This window comes from Microtus ochrogaster, unplaced genomic scaffold, assembly GCF_000317375.1.
Source record: "Microtus ochrogaster isolate Prairie Vole_2 unplaced genomic scaffold, MicOch1.0 UNK2, whole genome shotgun sequence".
NCBI lineage: Eukaryota > Metazoa > Chordata > Mammalia > Rodentia > Cricetidae > Microtus > Microtus ochrogaster.
The window spans coordinates 17763721-17781015 of NW_004949100.1; the positions used below are offsets into that span (position 1 = coordinate 17763721).

Genomic DNA, 17295 nt, shown 5'->3' on the forward strand with positions numbered 1-17295 from the left:
TCCCCCTCATCTGGCAAAGACTGGATCCAAAACTTAAACTGTGAAGGGAAGTACTTGTCCAAGCTTCGTGTCCAATATGGGAACAGAGAGCACAGGCATCAATTCCCCTGCCTGGTTCATCTTTTTGTGCTTTGGAAGTCTATGTATTGAGTTCCAGGCCAGCCAGGGCTTCATGATTTAACTCTGTCTCCAAAGAGGGGTGAGGGACATGGAAAATAAAAACCAAGGCACAGGGGCAGAGTGAGGAAAACTGCTACCCTGGTGGCCCAAGTGGCCACAGGAGGAAGAAGATATGGAATAGGATGTGGGAACATCCTCCGGAAGAAAAGAAAACTTTCTCTGTTGGCAAGATCTTTGTAGTTCCTTCCTTTCTTTTGGGTTAGCTGAGTTTGTGAGGATAGGTGCCTGTGTGGCTGTGTCCTTTCTTTTGACATTTCTATTTAGATCAGAGAATCTGCTAAACTAAACTGGTTTGCTCATTTCGTCTATTTGGGAGGGGAAGTATTTGGACAGATAGAGACATGGCCCCGAGGTTAAGAGCACTTGTTTCCAGAGGACCAGAGTTGGCTCCCAGCACCCAACTCCCAACCCCACCTCCAGGGATCCAACTCCAGGCCTCCCCGAGCACCCTCAAACGGGTGCACATGAGCCCACATAGACACTCACACACAAATAAGAATACACTTTTTTAAAGTAAAGCTTAATAGTACACATCTGTAATTTTATCATTTAGAGATTGAAGCTGAATGACCACAAGTTTAAGGACAGCATGGGCTGTATAGTGAGACTCAGTCTCAAGAAAAATAAAAAGAATGGAATCTTTTATCCTGTTGTCACTGATCCAAGGAAAGTATTTCCGTTGCCCCTACATCTAATTCCTACAAATATCAACACATTTATTTGCATCATTCAGGTGTTTATTTCCTCACTCAATCTTAGGTAGAAGTTGGGAGATGCTGACCATATTATTCAACAAATAGGAACTAGTTCCTTACAAGTACCAGACACAGTCCTTCATTGATGCATACATAAAGGCCTTATCTGGAGGAATGAGAGAATGGAGGATGGGGAAGAGAGGAAGAAGCAAAGGGGGAGGAAGATAAAAATGAGGGAAGAATTTCCAAGGGAATTTCTCTGTTTGTTGGTTTGTTTGTTTGTTTGTTTTGGTTTTTGAGACAGGGTTTCTCTGTAGCTTCAGAACCTGTCCTGGAACTAGCTCTTGTAGACCAAGCTGGCCTTGAACTCACAGAGATCCACCTGCCTCTGCCTCCCTAGTGCTGGGATTAAAAGCGTGAGCCACCACCGCCCAACTTCCAAGGGAATTCTGAGGAGCAGGCTGTTCTCTGGTTGCAGTCTAAGGATAAGCAGATGGGAGACAAAAATATTCTTTGAGAAACACTGCTGGTTGGTGTCGGCTTCCCAAAGTTTGAGAAGCTAACTCTTTACTTGACTTTGTTTAAAATGAGTTTGGTTCCAATTCCGAGACTAGGTCACAACAGTCTTTTCTTCAGGGCTTTCAATGTGTCTGTAAGGTAAACAGGAATCAAAGCAGACCGTACGATACCTTATCTCATCTTAGCCTTGGGAGACAACCTTGTAGGTGCTTGCCACACACACGTGAGGACCTAGGGTCTATCCCCAACCGATACAGAAGAAGCCAGGCCTCATAGCCATGCCAAGCCTCTACATAGGTTCCATGGATTCAAACTCGGGTCCTCATGCTTGCACAGCAAATGCTTTCACCCCCTGAACCGTCTCCCAGCCTCTTTGGTTTACATTTTACATACGCTGAGAACTTGTTAAGACAGCCACACCACAAGACATCCCAGCTGCCCACCCTCAGTCCCACCACATCCCACAGGCTTCGCCCCACGTGTCGTATATGTCCCCCTGAATGTGCTCTATTAAGACAGGAGAGTAGCTATAAAATTACTGGCAATTATGATGGTGTTCATGTTCGTGATAATGAACAGAATGACATTAATACGATAAATTTTACCAATTCTGTTTCCGTTAGAAGTGTGTGTGTGTGTGTGTGTGTGAGAGAGAGAGAGAGAGAGAGAGAGAGAGAGAGAGAGAGAGAGAGAGAGAGAGATTATGCAGGGTACACAGGATATCTGGCAGTATATTAAATATTAAATTCAAAAGGCCCATTCTATCCCTGCAACTTGATGATTCCACGCATGCCTGGAATCATGCTACTCCATTCATTTTGCAAAATTAAATGTAATGCTCCCCTGTATTATGGACTCGCCTCACTTCATATAAAAATTACATCCCTGAAAGGTCTTGTGTAAATTTAATTTGGGGAGAGTGAATTACATTTTAAATATAGTAGGCTCACCAGCTATTTAAAGACAAGCTGTAATGTCTCACTTATATAATGCCTTTAAAAAAAAAGAAAAAACAAATAAGGATTTCTTTAAAGTAAGGAGTCTTCATATAGATGTGTGCCAGCATAAAGTTAATTTCCACTGATGATATGTGGACCTTCTGTCTCCACTCTTAAAAGATGATGGAATTAAGAGCAGTGGTCATAGTAACTGTCATAATAATCAAATTCTGGTGAAGGAGAAGCAATACTGGGTTAATTAACTTATCAGAGATGGCATTACCAGGAAGTCATAGAGGTGAGAATTGACCTTGGCCTATTTCTGAGCCCGCCTTGTTAACACAATTGTGTGAACTGAAAAGACAAGCCAGACAACTGGAGTGTGCCCCACCCCCACCCTCCAGAATGTCTGAGGCAAAGGCGGTGGAGACTGGCTGATTTTCTCCACAGATCGACTTTGGAACAAGAGAGATCCTTTCCAAAACTTCACCAAAGATGGGGAACCCAATTACAAATGTCAACACATCTCTGTGTTGAGTATCAGACAAACTTGCACTAGCGTTTGTCTGCTCAAGATGACTTTGGTAGAGGAACTATTTAGGTTGGGGAGGTTCCCCATGACTGTTCAGAAACATCACTAAGGAAAAGGTTGTAGTTGATTCCGGAGTTTTCATAAAATTGTATCATCCTTCGGGCACACTTTCCCTACCCCCTCACTCTCCGAGATTCTTATATAAGTTTCCAAATCAAAGAGCCTATTGCATTAAGACAGACCCACTCTGACGTGTGTTTCCTTCGTTTATTCCACAAACCTGAGAAATGAGCAGCTACCATTAAGGTATCTGACCACAGTCTTTCACCAGGACTAGCATGGCTGAAGGCAAGAGAAAGGGCAAACAGATTGCCCCAGAGAGGATGCAAACTCTCCGGTCTGTAGATGTGTCCTTTGGCCAGTAGGTGGTGCCAGAGTGTGGGATAACAAAGGGAAATGATGCTCAGAGGATGGTGTTTTCCAGGAAGTGTCTGAGAAAGCCAGGAAGAGACACCAGGAAGTGGCGCACAAGTGGGGTTTCTGTAAAATGTCATATTTGGAAGGGAGGGGCTTGCAGTTTTGATTAAAATTCATGAAATGGGGAGAAGCTGACAAAATCATTTCAGAGGGCCTCACGTGCAACCACATTTGTTGTTACAAAAGAAACTCACAGAAAAAGGTCTATGCAGGCAAAAGAAGAGATTGAAATGATGCAGCCATAAGCCAAAGAATACCTGCAGAGAGGCAGGCGGATCTCTGTGAGTTCGAGACCAGCCTGGTCTACAAGAGCTAGTTCCAGGACAGGCTCCAAAACCACAGAGAAACCCTGTCTCGAAAAACCAAAAAAAAAAAAGAATACCTGCAGGTTCTAGAAGACAGACAGGTCAAGGAAGACTCCTCCCCAGAAACTTCCAGAAAGCATGGCCCTGCTGACACCTTGACTGTAGATTTCTGACCTCCAGAACTGTCAGAGGGTAAATCTGATTGTTTCAAGCATTACTTTACAATAAGCTAAATATAATGCTACATTGTTAAAGCATAATTTTCTCAATTTTAGAAATCAAATTATACACTATTATTCCTTCATTACAAAATAATTCATTAAAGGCAAATGTTTCTTAGTGTTTCTAGTCTGTCAATTTTATTTTTACTTGTTTTGGTTTCTAGATGCTAAAGAGAAAGTTCATAGACTCTTTGGTCAAGGTAGTCTGCAAAGTAGGAAACACGGCACTGTGTGTCTTAGTCAGAGTTTCTGTTGCTGTGATAAAACACCATGACCAAAAGTAACTTAGGGAAGAAAAGATTTATGTCATCTCACAAGCCAGGTCAGAATCCATCACTGAGGAAAAACAGATCAGGAACTTAAGGTGGGAGCCTGGAGGAAGGAACTGAGGCAGAGCGTGGAGCAACACTTAACTGGCTTGCTCCCCTTGGCTTGCTCAGCCTTCTCTCTTATACCACCAGTGACCACCCGCTTTGGAATGGTACCACCTCCAGTGAGCTGTTTCCTCCATATCAAACACTGATCAGGAAGCTGTCCTACACACTTACCTACAGGCCAGTCTCTCAATTAAGAGTCCCTCTTCCCAGATATGTCTAGGTTTGGCCTAAGTTGACAAAAACCAACCGGCATACCATAAATTCCATCAAATTAATTCTAGTCATTTGCTCACAATACTGTGTGGAATGTTCCTTTACACTCTTTGAGTGTATATTCTGATTGGCTTAATAAAGAAGCTGCACAGGATAAGATTAGGAGAAAAAGTGAAACTGAGAATGCCGGAAAGAAGAAGGGCAAGAGTCAGGAGTCACCAGCAGACACAGAAAGAAGCAAAATGGGCATGCTGTACTGAGAAAAGGTCATTGGCAAAGCACAGATAAGAAATATGGGTTGATGTAAACGTAAGAGTTATCTAGTAACAAGCCTGAGCTATTGACTGAGCATTTGTAACTAACATTTAGCCTCTGTGTGGTTACTTGGGAGAAGCTTGCAGAACATAAAATTCTGCCTGCAGTACTAGGTTTCTGAATATTGATTCTTCACCAGGGGTATTCTTTTTTCTTGAACTGTAATCAACACAATACTCATTTTTCAAAACACCAAATCCATTTCCTAAATCTTAACTGGAATTGGGCCCCATGTCAGCTAGATTCTGATCAGCTGGTGTCTGCCACTGAAAGGGAATTTCAGAATAATTCTAAGGAGATACTTACTACTGAACTGGGGACAATTGGTAATGCTGTACATGGTTAGCATTCTAGATTATTAGGTATCATGGGAGTGAATCTTAGCATGACATGTTGCATCCTTCTTTTATTGTATCCTTAGAGGTTGGCGTTTATTTATTTCATTATTTTTCAAAACTCAGTCCCATGTAGCTCACTGGCCTCCCAGTCTCTATCTAGCTGACGATGACCTTGAATTCCTGGTCCTCCTGCCTGCACCCTCCTTGTGCCGAGATTATATACATGCACCACCATACCTACTTTTATGCAGATGAAGTGCTGAGAGTCAAACTTAGGACCTCATAAATGCTAGGCAAGTAATCTACAGCTACATCCCAAGAGCACCAAGGGACTTTATTTTAATGTTAAATCTTTTCGTGCTGCCTCAGGAAGAATAGCCCCTGTGATTTGTGTTATTTGTATCTATACCCATAACTGTAGAGAAGAACAAGTTAGCCACAAATCAGTCTTTCCTTTCCATGCCTGAGAGGATGTTCCTTCGTCTTAGCAAGCAAAGCCTAGAACTCTTATTATTGGTAGAGTTAAGCACTTTGGCCCAGGGTCTTTAAACACTTGTAAACCTAAACCCCATTATCCACCCATTATCTTCTAGACTCGAGCTTTTTCCTGCAGGTTCATCCATTCACTCTAGAGTAGGTATCATGTCCCTTCCAGGCCAATGAAGGTTAGTTTTACAAGAGTACCAAAAAGGTACCTGGAGCATTGGCTTAAAATTACAAAATCTAAATGCAGTGAGTGAACTCTTTTATATATGTGAAAAAAGGTTTCATAGAAACCAAATGTACTTCTAAGGACCAAAATCAAAGATTCTAGGTATCACATAATTATCTTATTAATATATCTTCAAGGCCCAATTCACACCAGAGGGGTTGTGTGTGTGAATGCGGCACAGAGTGGGGGTGGGGTCAACGGAAAATGAAAAGAATCACCTAGAACAGAAAAACATGCATAGCAAATGGGAGTGGGACAAATCGGAAAGCAGTTTTCCTGATGACTCAGAGACCACACTCAGAGCTTCTTCCTTACCATGCCACCGGGGGCTTTCCTGCGGAAAGAGGTAACCTAGTGCTGACCAGTGGCTAAGGAACTAGACTCTCCCGCACTCCAACACTGCCCCAAGACACTGGCCCCTGACAACTGAGTGTGTTGCCTGCCCTTACGGCATTGGCCCTACAGAAAAAGATTGTGGTGCCAGCCTGATGAGAGCATTCTGGGCAGTGATCATATGTTTCGTGGCACATTGGTAAATCTTTTTTTTTTTTATGGTGAAAAAGTATATATTTAGAATTAGCCGGCTGGGCTCAGTTTAGATGATTCCAATCTTGTTGGCAACATCCAGAGCATCATAATCAGGAACATACGCCTTCTTCTCTCCGTCGGGCCTTATGAGGGTGTTGACTTTGGCCACATCGATGTCATAGAGTTTCTTCACAGCCTGTTTGATCTGGTGCTTATTGGCCTTGACGTCCACAATGAACACAAGTGTGTTGTTGTCTTCTATCTTCTTCATGGCTGACTCGGTGGTCAGGGGGAATTTGATGATGGCATAGTGGTCAAGCTTGTTCCTCCTGGGCGCACTCTTCCTGGGGTATTTAGGCTGCCTTCGTAACCGCAGGGTCTTGGGACGCCGAAAGGTGGGCGATGTGTGGATCTTTTTTTTTTTTTTTTTGTGGCTGTGGACGCCTTTCAGCACTGCCTTCTTGGCTTTCAAGGCCTTCGCTTTAGCTTCGGCTTTGGGAGGGGCAGGAGCTTCCTTCTTCGCTTTCGGCGCCATCTTGACGAAAAGACATTGGTAAATCTTTACGTTGCATTCAAGTGAGTCCGGCACACATATCCATAACCAGTTACTAATTACAGCACTGTCAAAATTGTTCTCCTGGCACTAACACTTAGTCAACATTTCAAGTGATATTTCTTTGCAGAAAAATTTTAATGACATCAAAGGCTGGATTTCCATTCCCACCGATTGCTTTAGAAAGGATTTTTGTTTTTTTCAGGTAGAGAATAGAATAAAAATAATCTGTAAATTAGAGAGGCTCAGAGTATAAGAAAGCAATGATAACTCCAACAGAGATATTAATGTTAAATGCTGGACACATGTATAAAAGTCAAAAAATGTATGTTTAATATAAAAATAATCCTGACTTCTGTTGTTGGTTGGTTAGTCCATTCCCTATAACAATTCAGCAACTAATCACTAAACCTGACATATTTTCTGTCCTTTAACTGGGAATGTCTTGGTGTGGCTTGGAGAAGACTAGACAAACTAGAGGTGACCTTCCAATCTTCCTCTGAATAATAATTACTAGAGCATTTGATGTTCAGAAAATGTTCTGTCTCAAGTCATCTTCACCTAACCTTACGAAATGAAGTTGCCATCATCGGCAATCAAAAGGGAATGAATGATGTGTACCAAAGGCCAAAGACAGGCTGGAAACCAAGTCTCTGCGGTTCTGAAGTCTGGAGTCTTGTTTCCATATTTAGTCCAAGTCTGCCGGCCTGTGCCTTCCATCCATTGGATAGCACTCTTCCCTTCCTTCCCCCACTTTCTTCACGTGTAGACACAAGAATGTTCGCGGCTGCCTCCCTGGACTGTCTGGGCTCTGGTGAGTCTGGCAGGCAAGGGTGTTGAGAGCAGCGTCCAGCCAGTTCACGGTTGAGCCGTCTCCAAGACAGGTGTCTGCTTGCTGAGAGCCAAAGGCAAAACTCAATGTTGTCTCCAGGAAAGCAGTAATAGGAAGAGAACGGGCGGGGGGTTGGGGGAGGGGGTGTATTGAATTGCAAGGTAGCAGGCAGGTCGTGTGTGTTGACCTCAGACATCAGAAGGCTTTCCTCTGAATTTAGAGTTTAGGATTTTGGAGACGCCCCAAATGCATGCTTCAGTGGTCAATACCAGTACAAAAACCAGAGGGATGAGAGACTGGGGAGGGGCAGGGGAACCTGCAGAGATGGAGGAGATGCCAGGCTGCTGAGTCTGGCTGCCCACAATTCCAAAGCAGTGATCGCATCTCTTCATACCCAGTCGTCCCTGACCTCAGCAGCTGTCTCTTCCTGCCGAGATGGTCCCTGCCCAGTAGGACAGTCCATGGCTGCCAATGGGCCAGATTGTCCCCCCTGCCTAGCTCTCAGGGGTGAGTAGCCACGACAATGAACCACTTCTAAGGAAAAGAGCTGATGTGGATGAAATTTGCCTGAATGTCAAACGTTGTCCATCCATGACCAGAAGGTCACAGGGTGACTTTCAGTCTGAGAGCTGGGCTGTTTAGGTGGCAACCAGCAAAGCTAAACGACCATGCACCGAGAGAGCATGCCTCCGTTCTATCCAAGAAGACTGGGGCGGAGCTGGGGACACGGGAGGATCCTGAAGTCTGAGACTGTGTAGCGCACGGTGTGAGCAGATGTCCCGCGGAGAGAAGAGCTGCCCCCTTACACGGAGTTGAATATAGGCCCCTGCCCTCTGGTGCTCTCACCCAGTCGTGATTTATACCTGGACTGCTTCCCAACATGTGGGCTTCTCTACTAAGTGTAGTGCATCCCGGGGACTCCTGAGCAGCCATCCTACTGGACCAAACGCTCTTGCCAAAACCTTTGGTGCCCCCTGCAGCCTCCAGGCACTCATATGATAAATGGGCAAACTAAGAAAAACTCTCAGGTATGTCCATTCTTTTGAAAATTTGGCACAATGTTTTCTACGAAATTCATGTGGAAGAATCATGCAAGTTACAAAAAAAAATAGCAATGCTTTGAGTGTTGTGGTTTGAATGTGAAATGTCCCCCCATAGACTCATGTAATAATTGGTTCCCATCTGCTGGGACTGTGTAGGAAGGCTGTGGAACCTTTCACAAGTAGAGCCCGGCTGAAGGAAGTGAGATTCAGGTCTTGAGATTGTATAAACCCAACCTCACTTCCTTTTGCCCCCTGTCCGTGGAGGCAATATGACCAGCCGGCTTCCCACTGTTGCCTGTCACGCCTTCCCCACCACAATGGAGTGTGTCTCCTCCAACTGTAAGCCAGGAAAACAGTTCTTCCTTCCTTAAATTGCTTGTTGTCAGGTATTTTGTCACAGAACTGAAAAAAGTAATGAGTTTGTGGTGGGCTGCATTCATAGCTGTCCTTGACTGCATGGAGCTAGCTATGGGCTGGAAACATCTGTTCGTGGGTCCATCTGTCTAGTGTCCATGGCTAGAGAAACAGAAGTGGACATGCAGGGATGGATAAGTAACAGGTTTGACCTTCCCATGCTAAAACTACACAAGAGGAGAGAGAGATCTATCTGGGCTGCATTTGGACCTGTGGAGCTGCAAGATGCTTGCAGCTGAAGTTATAGGCACCGTGGAGGATGAGAGATGCAAGAGGCATGAAGAGAGGGCAACTGACAAGGGCTTCCAGGCTGGAAACCAAACTCTTCAGAGCATCACTGAAGTGCCTGGACCAGAGATTGACTTCATTGTCTGCTAACTTTCAGGGTGGCTCCCCAAAACTCCGAGTAAAGATTGGGCCATACCATAGATCCCACAGAACTTAGGAGGGTGTGATTTGTTATGCATGGGGTTGCTGTGGAAACCATCTGGGCCACATGTCTCCTACCTGTGTTTTTATTTAGATGATCTCTCCCTAGATATCAAGGGTCAGCAACCATAACCCTCAAGAAAAATAGCAGAGAGACAAATAAGAAACCTCCAGACTCTTGGCTGTGTTGGGCACTTGATATGATCAGAGAGGGCAGGTGTTCATTGTAGTTACCAGAAAACTCACCCCAACATTTCCAGGAAGTCCTCATCATAATGAGGAGCCCTGTGAGACAGTCAGGCAGGAGGTGAGGCTGGAGCTCAGAATATAATGTGGAAAGCATGAAACCCCATGCTGACCAGAGACTATCACCCAGAGTAGAAAGTCTTGACTTTCTCCCTATGCTCTACTGTGTAAGGGTCATGCCCCACCTGAGCACTGTAAACAGAGACTGCTTTTTCATTTCCCGGCCACCCAGACCTGAATAATCACACAAAAACTATATTAATTACAATGCTGTTTGACAAATGACTCAGGCATATTTCTAGCTAGCCCTTACATTTTAAATTAACCCATTTCTATTAGTCTGTGTATTGCCATGTGGCCGTGGTGTTACCTCATTTTCTCCATATCTTATTTCCTCTATGACAGGCTTGCTTCTCTCTCCTTCAGCAACTATGTGGCATCTGCCTGACTCTGCCTTCTTTCTCCCTGCATTCAGCTTAGTTTTCCCACCTACCTATATTCTGTCCTGTCATAGGCCAAAGCAGCTTCTTTCTTAACCAATGGTAATAAAACATATTCTCAGCCTACAGAGGGGAATCCCACATCAGAACATCAAAGCACAATGGTCCAACAGGGTAAGAGAGGTGCACCGTAAAACAAGGGTTTTCATGAGAATTCTGGGAGCCTCCTAGGCACTACCAGATTCTTCAAGGGTCAAAAGACACACTCAGGCACATGGGAAGCTTACTTAGAATAACCTGAGCTTGGTTTAATGCTATGCTGTCATCTTGAGAAATGATGTTGCTATGCTAAGAACTGATGCTGGGACTTCTCACGTGCTAGACAAGTACTCTAACCCGTGTTGTGTATCCCTAGGCCTCTTCCTGTTTCTTCCTTATTTGGAAACGAGATCTTGCTGAGTTACTCCAGCTGTCCTTAACCACAATTTGTAGCCCAACCAAGCCTTGAACATGTTATCCTCTTGCCTTAGCCTGAACCACAGGCCTGGCTTGAAATTCTTAGTAACTTTGCAATAAATGGATTTCTATTCTCATCTCACACTGAATCTCATCAATGCTTTTACAGACTGTATTGCTTGACTGGTTATCCTAAATATATAGCTCTTATAGCTCCTTTATTAAATCTGAGGGTCTCTTCCTCATAACCAAACCATAAGCCTAAGAGCCTTTAAAGAATTTTTGGCTAACCTTGTGTTTTGGGTATCCAGTAGGTGCCCAATAAGCTCACATTCCTAGAATTTTCAAATGGTTTTGCTTGCTCATTAATTCATTCAACAGACATTCCCAGAAGAGGGGCAAAAATCTACCCATAAAATCCTTCCGATTAAAAGGTTAACAGCAGGTCCGGCAATGAATTCCAATTCAAGGCTCTCTTCAGAGTTGGACTTGACTTCCAACCTCCAGCCAGACAGTGAAACTTCAATGTAACTAAGTTTTAAAGAAGAAAAGCAAGACGATATTTATGCGAATGTCTCGTCCCAGTTCAAACACAAGCTTTAGCTCCCATTACCTGCTCTCCCGGGAGCCCTGTTTCAGCTGAAGAACATAAATGCTTGACTACTTTCTATTTCTCTCTTGACAGGCGTGAGTAACACCGAGGCCCGGCAGCCAGGAAAGTCTCCCCAGTTCAGTGCCAACTGGATCGTGGGCAGTGCCGACCTGGAGATCATTAATGCCACAACTGGGAAGAGGAGCTGTGGGGGCTCATCCCGGCTCTGCAAGCACGTGTTTTCTGCTCGGTGGGCACGGCTGCATGGTAGGGTAGGTCGCACCGGTCCTTTCTGGGGAGAAAATTGGCTGTACCTAGGCTCTGGTTAAACTCCTGAGGAAGCTCCAGGGAACTAGAACATCATTTGATCTGTAGTCATTGTGAGACAGGACATGCAAACGGATCCCCAGGGTTAGTGCCCTTTCTCCAGCTGACTGTCCAGGAATTTCCTCCACACGCTTACCAGCTCTGCTACCCAAATGTGGTTCTCAGGGCTTGGGAAGTATGTCTCTGTGAAATCAAGCAACAAAAGAGGTTATTGTTGGGCCAGCTAATGCCACCAGGCACTGTGCCGATTGGTTTTCGCAGTGTGTCATAAGAAAGGTACATAGAGAGAGAAGACCATGTGGTTAAGTATACTAGCTCCTCTAGGAGAGACCAGGGGTCAGTTCAGAAATCTCATGGCCACACACAACTGTCTGTAGCTCCAGTTTCAAGGGATCCAGTGCCCTCTTTTGGCTTCTGCAGGCACTGCACTCATGTGGTGTGAATATATACACCCAGACCCATGCATATACACATAAAATAAAATAAAATAATAAATTCTTCTTAAAACATTAAAAAGAGAAAAATTAATATTATTCCAAGTTCAGATATAAAGAAACTACTTCTCAGAAAGAATATAAAGGCTGACAAAGTGGCTGAGTGGGTAAAAGCCCTTGCTACCAAGCCCGAGGACCAAAGTTCAGTCCTCAAGACTTACACAATAAAAGAAGAGAACTGACATCTGTGACTTGCCTTCCGACTTCCAAATGCATATCGCAGCATACACACACACACACACACACACACACACACACAAAGTGAAGAGAGAGAGGGAAAAGGAGGGAGAGAGGGAAGTAGGTGATTTCCCACTAATTTTCAAAGATAGTGGCTGTCAGAAGTAGCAATTTTTTCCAACCCAGAAGGCTACCCATTTCTACTAGAGCAATGTTTTAGAATCTGCTTTCCATTTATAAACATAAAATAACTACATTTGGAGTGTTAAGACTGAAATGCAGACTTTTATGTACTTTTAAAGCACAGCAGATTATAATAAAATACAGATAAAACTAAGATAATGGAAAAAAGGTATTTTGCTCATTTTTTGTATTGGGACAAAGCTCAGTCAATGAAACCCTGGCCACGCAAGCACTAGGTCTTGAGTTAAAGCCCCAGAAACCATGTGAAAACACCCAACATGGTGGCACTATTGGTCCCAGAACTGGGGTGGTAGAGACAGGTGGGTTCCTGGGGCTAGCTGTCCAGCCAGTCAGCCTAGCCTAACCACACAGCTCTAGGCCAGTGAGACACCCTATCTTAGTGGTCTCTCTAAGGGGAGGGGACAAAGTTGGCACCTTCTGAAGAGCATTACTCCTGAGGTTGGCCTCTGGGTCTCTGTGCACCTGCACACATGTGCACCCATATGAAATACACACCCAATAATAGAGTTTGGATTGGTATATCAACCAGTAGAATAGCAGGCATAGAAATGCTTAAGCATTTTTACCTACTCAGAGAATGTTAAAAAAAATTACAGTTATCTAAGAGTTTGGCAGTAAGCTTCCTCTGCCACAACCATGCAGATATGGGCATATGGCACCATATACTCCAGTTCTGGCTAGAACGCTCTGCCTCCAGCATGCCCACACTTACCCCTTTTCCCATGTCTCACTTCTTCCAAGGACTTTGGAAGGTCTGGAGAAGCACTGGCTCTTCTTGTCTTGCTGAACAAGTAGGTCCTTTTCTTGTTCTCTGTGGCACCGGCCACAGAGTGGACACATTGATCTGCAAACCCTCTGGGAAGAGTGTAGTGTTATGGGAAGCTCCCCTACCACAGGCCTGCCCTCCGTCTTTCTGTCCTGTTGGGGAACTGAGGACATCGATGGATATGTTCTCCCTGCCTTGCTTTGCTCCACCTTTTGCCTCCTATGACTCAGAAGCCTGATAACATCCTACTTTCACTGCCTTTCTAGTTAATGAACAACACAACTCAAAGGCCCTCTTCTCTCCTACCTGCCATGATGCTGTTAGTGCACAAACCTACCCTAGCAATCCTTTGGAAAGAATAGATAAACCAGTGGTTTTATTATTGGCTCTGCTTTGTCTACTTTGTCTACTTTTTCTACAAAAGCCACTCTGGTGTGTCAGGAAGCTTCCTCATGCCTTACTGGGCCACCATCGTGTGGAAAGCGGCACCTCTCCTCTGTGATTTGGGACATTTATCTCTGACAAAGTCTCTCAGTCCACTTGGGCACTCCCCAGATTGAAATTGTTAATACCATGACACTTAAACTCTCTGCTCCCTCAAGGCTCTACTCAACAATTTCCAAGTACTTCCTCATCTCCTCGTGGGAGTTGCCTACATGATCCAAGTTCTGTGATCTTTCCCTGGCCTGTTTCCCTCAGAGCTACGTCCTCTATCTCTTTCTGGGCTTTGCTAAGTTTGGGGTTTTTGTTCATTTTGAGTCAGTGTCTTCCTATGTATCCCAGGCCGGCCTTAAACACACGGCAGCCTCCTGACTCAGCCTCTAAACTGCTGAGATTACAGGTGTGCATCATCACACCCAGCTAAAAAAGCAGTATTAAATTCTTACTAGGAGGTGAGTCATATGTTATGTCATATGGGAATCATATGTCATATGTTATCCTCTGCTCTTCTGATAAAGCAAAGTATCCTTAACAATTGGGTTTTTCACACAGTTTCCCAACAGAATTCAAATAACTGCCCTTCAGTTTGTTTTGTTTTGTTTTCTCATGTGTTTATGTGTGTATGAGTTCACACATACAGGAGGGAGGGTGCGTGTGACATGAGTTTGGGGCCGAAAGTCCATGTTGAATGTCTTCCTTGATTGCTTCTCCTTATTTTCTGATACAGGGTCTCTCACTGAACCTGAAACCCATCAAGTGCCTAGACTAGCCAGCCGACAAGTCTCAGGCAATGCCTGTCTCCACCTTCCCAGGGCTGGGATTATAGACATGAACAAACACATGCAGTTCTTGACACAGATGCTAGGGATCCGAACTCAGTCCTCATGCTTGAGAGGCAGGCCTTTCCCAAACGAGCCATCTTCTCAGGCCCTGCAGCTGTACTGTACAGCAAAGGAGACAAATGACAAGGGTTGGGACTAAGCTGGTATTTTGCTTGTGAAACTCCTCATGTTACTATGACTGGTTGAATTCACATCCTCCTTCTCTCCACAGCTAAGCACACGGATCCCCAGTCTTGGAGACACACCGTCTATGTACTGTGAGGCCAAGCTGGGGGCTCACACCTACCAGTCTGTTAAACAGCAGCTCTTCAAGGCTTTTCAGAAAGCTGGTCTTGGCACCTGGGTGAGAAAACCACCAGAGCAAGATCAGTTTCTACTAAGTCTCTAAGTTGCTAGACTCCTTTGCTGTTGGAGCAGAGCGAAACGCCTGGAGGAGACGCCATTGTATGGTGGTGTGGTGTGTCCATTGACTCTTAACATTGTTCTCCTTCAGTGTTCAGGAACACACGTGTTCATGTCTGGATCGGAGACTAGATTTGAGTTTTGTTCATGCTGCTTCTCCCTGGGTTGTTAGTTCCAAGAACTCTGTCCACATAGCTTGAGGTAGAAGCACTATTGCATTAGCCCCATCCCTTCCTGGTGTCAAAAGGAAAGAATCTCTTCAGGCAAGGGGAGCTCAGAAGCAAGATTGGAAAGTAGTCCTTACGTGCAGCCTCATGCCCCATCCTCCGTGCTTCCCTCCCCTTTCATGGGCCTCTCTAGAGGTGTGATCGAGTCTCCCCAACACAAGTTTATATGGCTTCCATATAAGCCACAGGTGAAAAGAAAAGCCATGGGCTCTTTAACTCCAAAGAACCCAACAGGAATGAATGCTGAATTGTTTTCATTATCCATTCAGGCCTTTCCACCGTCTTTCAAAAGTTCTTGAGATGGACACTGTTAACGAGCAACTAAAGTCAATGAAAACCCTGTTTATGACACAAAGGGATAGTTAACTAAGACACAGAAGAGTCGTGATCTATGATCTAAGAAAACTGCTTTTCATCTGCCCAGTTGTAGAATGTTTCAAACAAACCCAGGCCTATTCCTTGATTGCAAAATTTCCATTGTTTTCGCACATATGACAGCCATGGAAGTGAGAACTGCAGAATGGTTATAACTACGACCCAATAATCTCTACATTAGGTAATAGTAATAAAACCGAGTCTTAGAGAAAGTTCTGAATTTTAAAATGAATTGTTAAAATAAAGAAAGCATACATACACATACACACACACACACACACACACACACACACACACACATAAAACACTCAACAAAATCTTTAGGTTTGAGGAGCTACTCTATCATTTTAGATTTCTTAATCATCATCTTGCATGAATAAAATAATAATAATTTTAACAAGAATAGTTGTGATTTATCATAGCTGCCAAAATTAAAGAGACAGAATTATTCCACTTTTAGAATGTGCATCAAAGTTCATAGCTAAGCATAGATCTCTTTAATATTTAACCTATATCATCGTCCCTAAGAGGAGAAGATGCAGACAAAGGGAGGCATGTTGGTAACATATTTTTAGTCAAACCAAGTTCCTTGAATTAATTTTTCTACTTGGAGCTCATTTCCAATATTCATCAAGTTAGTTAACATGTGTGTAATCTTTTTTATTTAAAAATATCCCATCTTATGGGCTGTAGAGATGGCTCAGCAGTGAAGAGCATTTGATGCTCCTAGAGAAGACTCTGGTTCAATTCCCAACACTCATATAGCAGCTTGCATCCATAACTCCAGATTCAGTGCTTATGACACCCTCTTCTGGCCTCTGAGGGCTCCATGCACCCATGCGATACACTTATATACATGTGGGCAAACTATCATATATATAAAATAAAAATAAATAAATCCTTTTTAACCCCATCTGAACTGCATTATTGGTTTTTGTTTTGCTTACAAAGTATAGAAGGAACCACTTTTTTTTTTTTTTTTTTTTTGGTTTTTCGAGACAGGGTTTCTCTGTGGCTTTGGAGCCTGTCCTGGAACTAGCTCTTGTAGACCAGGCTGGTCTCGAACTCACAGAGATCCGCCTGCCTCTGCCTCCCGAGTGCTGGGATTAAAGGCGTGCGCCACCACCGCCCGGCAGGAGGAACCACTTTTAGGACATGGAATTCCTGAGTGGAATTCCAGCTCATCAATCCTCAATAAGAACTCAACCATTACAGCATGTAATATTTTAACATATATTGCAGATATCATAAGAACGAGGTAAACATGAAATATATTAAATTGTAGCTGTTACAAGAAAAAGAAGAGTGGAAATACTAACTCCTTGGATTTAATATGAGACCACATTTATCACTAACATCCTTTGAGAAAAGAATATAAACACCATTATAAAAGCATTTTCAAGATAAACTTTCAAAGAAATGCAAATACAAGTATAAGTACTGAGGAAAATGGAATCTGCACTCAGTGAAAAGGCTACAGTCAAGGGCCAGCTTGTAGTGATCTCTGATAACTTGGTGTATAACTGGGAGGAAGCTTGAAACCTTAAGAGCTGAGTTGTGGCTTATGTGTTGTCTCTCAACCATTCGGTACTGTTACTTCCTGGCTGAAATATAAGACCTCCCTCAAATTATTTGTGTTTTGAGGGATGGAATGCAGAATACACAACACTTCATAACAGTGTGCT

General features: G+C 43.8%; 1 protein-coding gene and 1 pseudogene across 2 annotated transcripts in view; one reads left to right on the forward strand and one right to left on the reverse strand.

Moving 5' to 3' along the window:
• Positions 1-16537, forward strand: part of Adarb2 (adenosine deaminase, RNA specific B2 (inactive)) — a 560555-nt gene extending 544018 nt beyond the window's left edge. The window contains exons 9-10 of one of the 2 annotated variants that reach the window (XM_026788354.1): positions 11449-11622; positions 14818-14948. In XM_026788354.1, the coding sequence (XP_026644155.1) occupies positions 11449-11622; positions 14818-14867 (224 nt within the window). In that variant the 3' untranslated portion in view covers positions 14868-14948. Of the gene's footprint in view, positions 1-11448; positions 11628-14817 lie in introns of both variants that reach the window. The other variant, XM_026788353.1, reaches the window with a different exon arrangement.
• On the reverse strand, positions 6371-6885 carry LOC101979620 (annotated as a pseudogene).
• Positions 16538-17295: the final 758 nt, after the last annotated feature.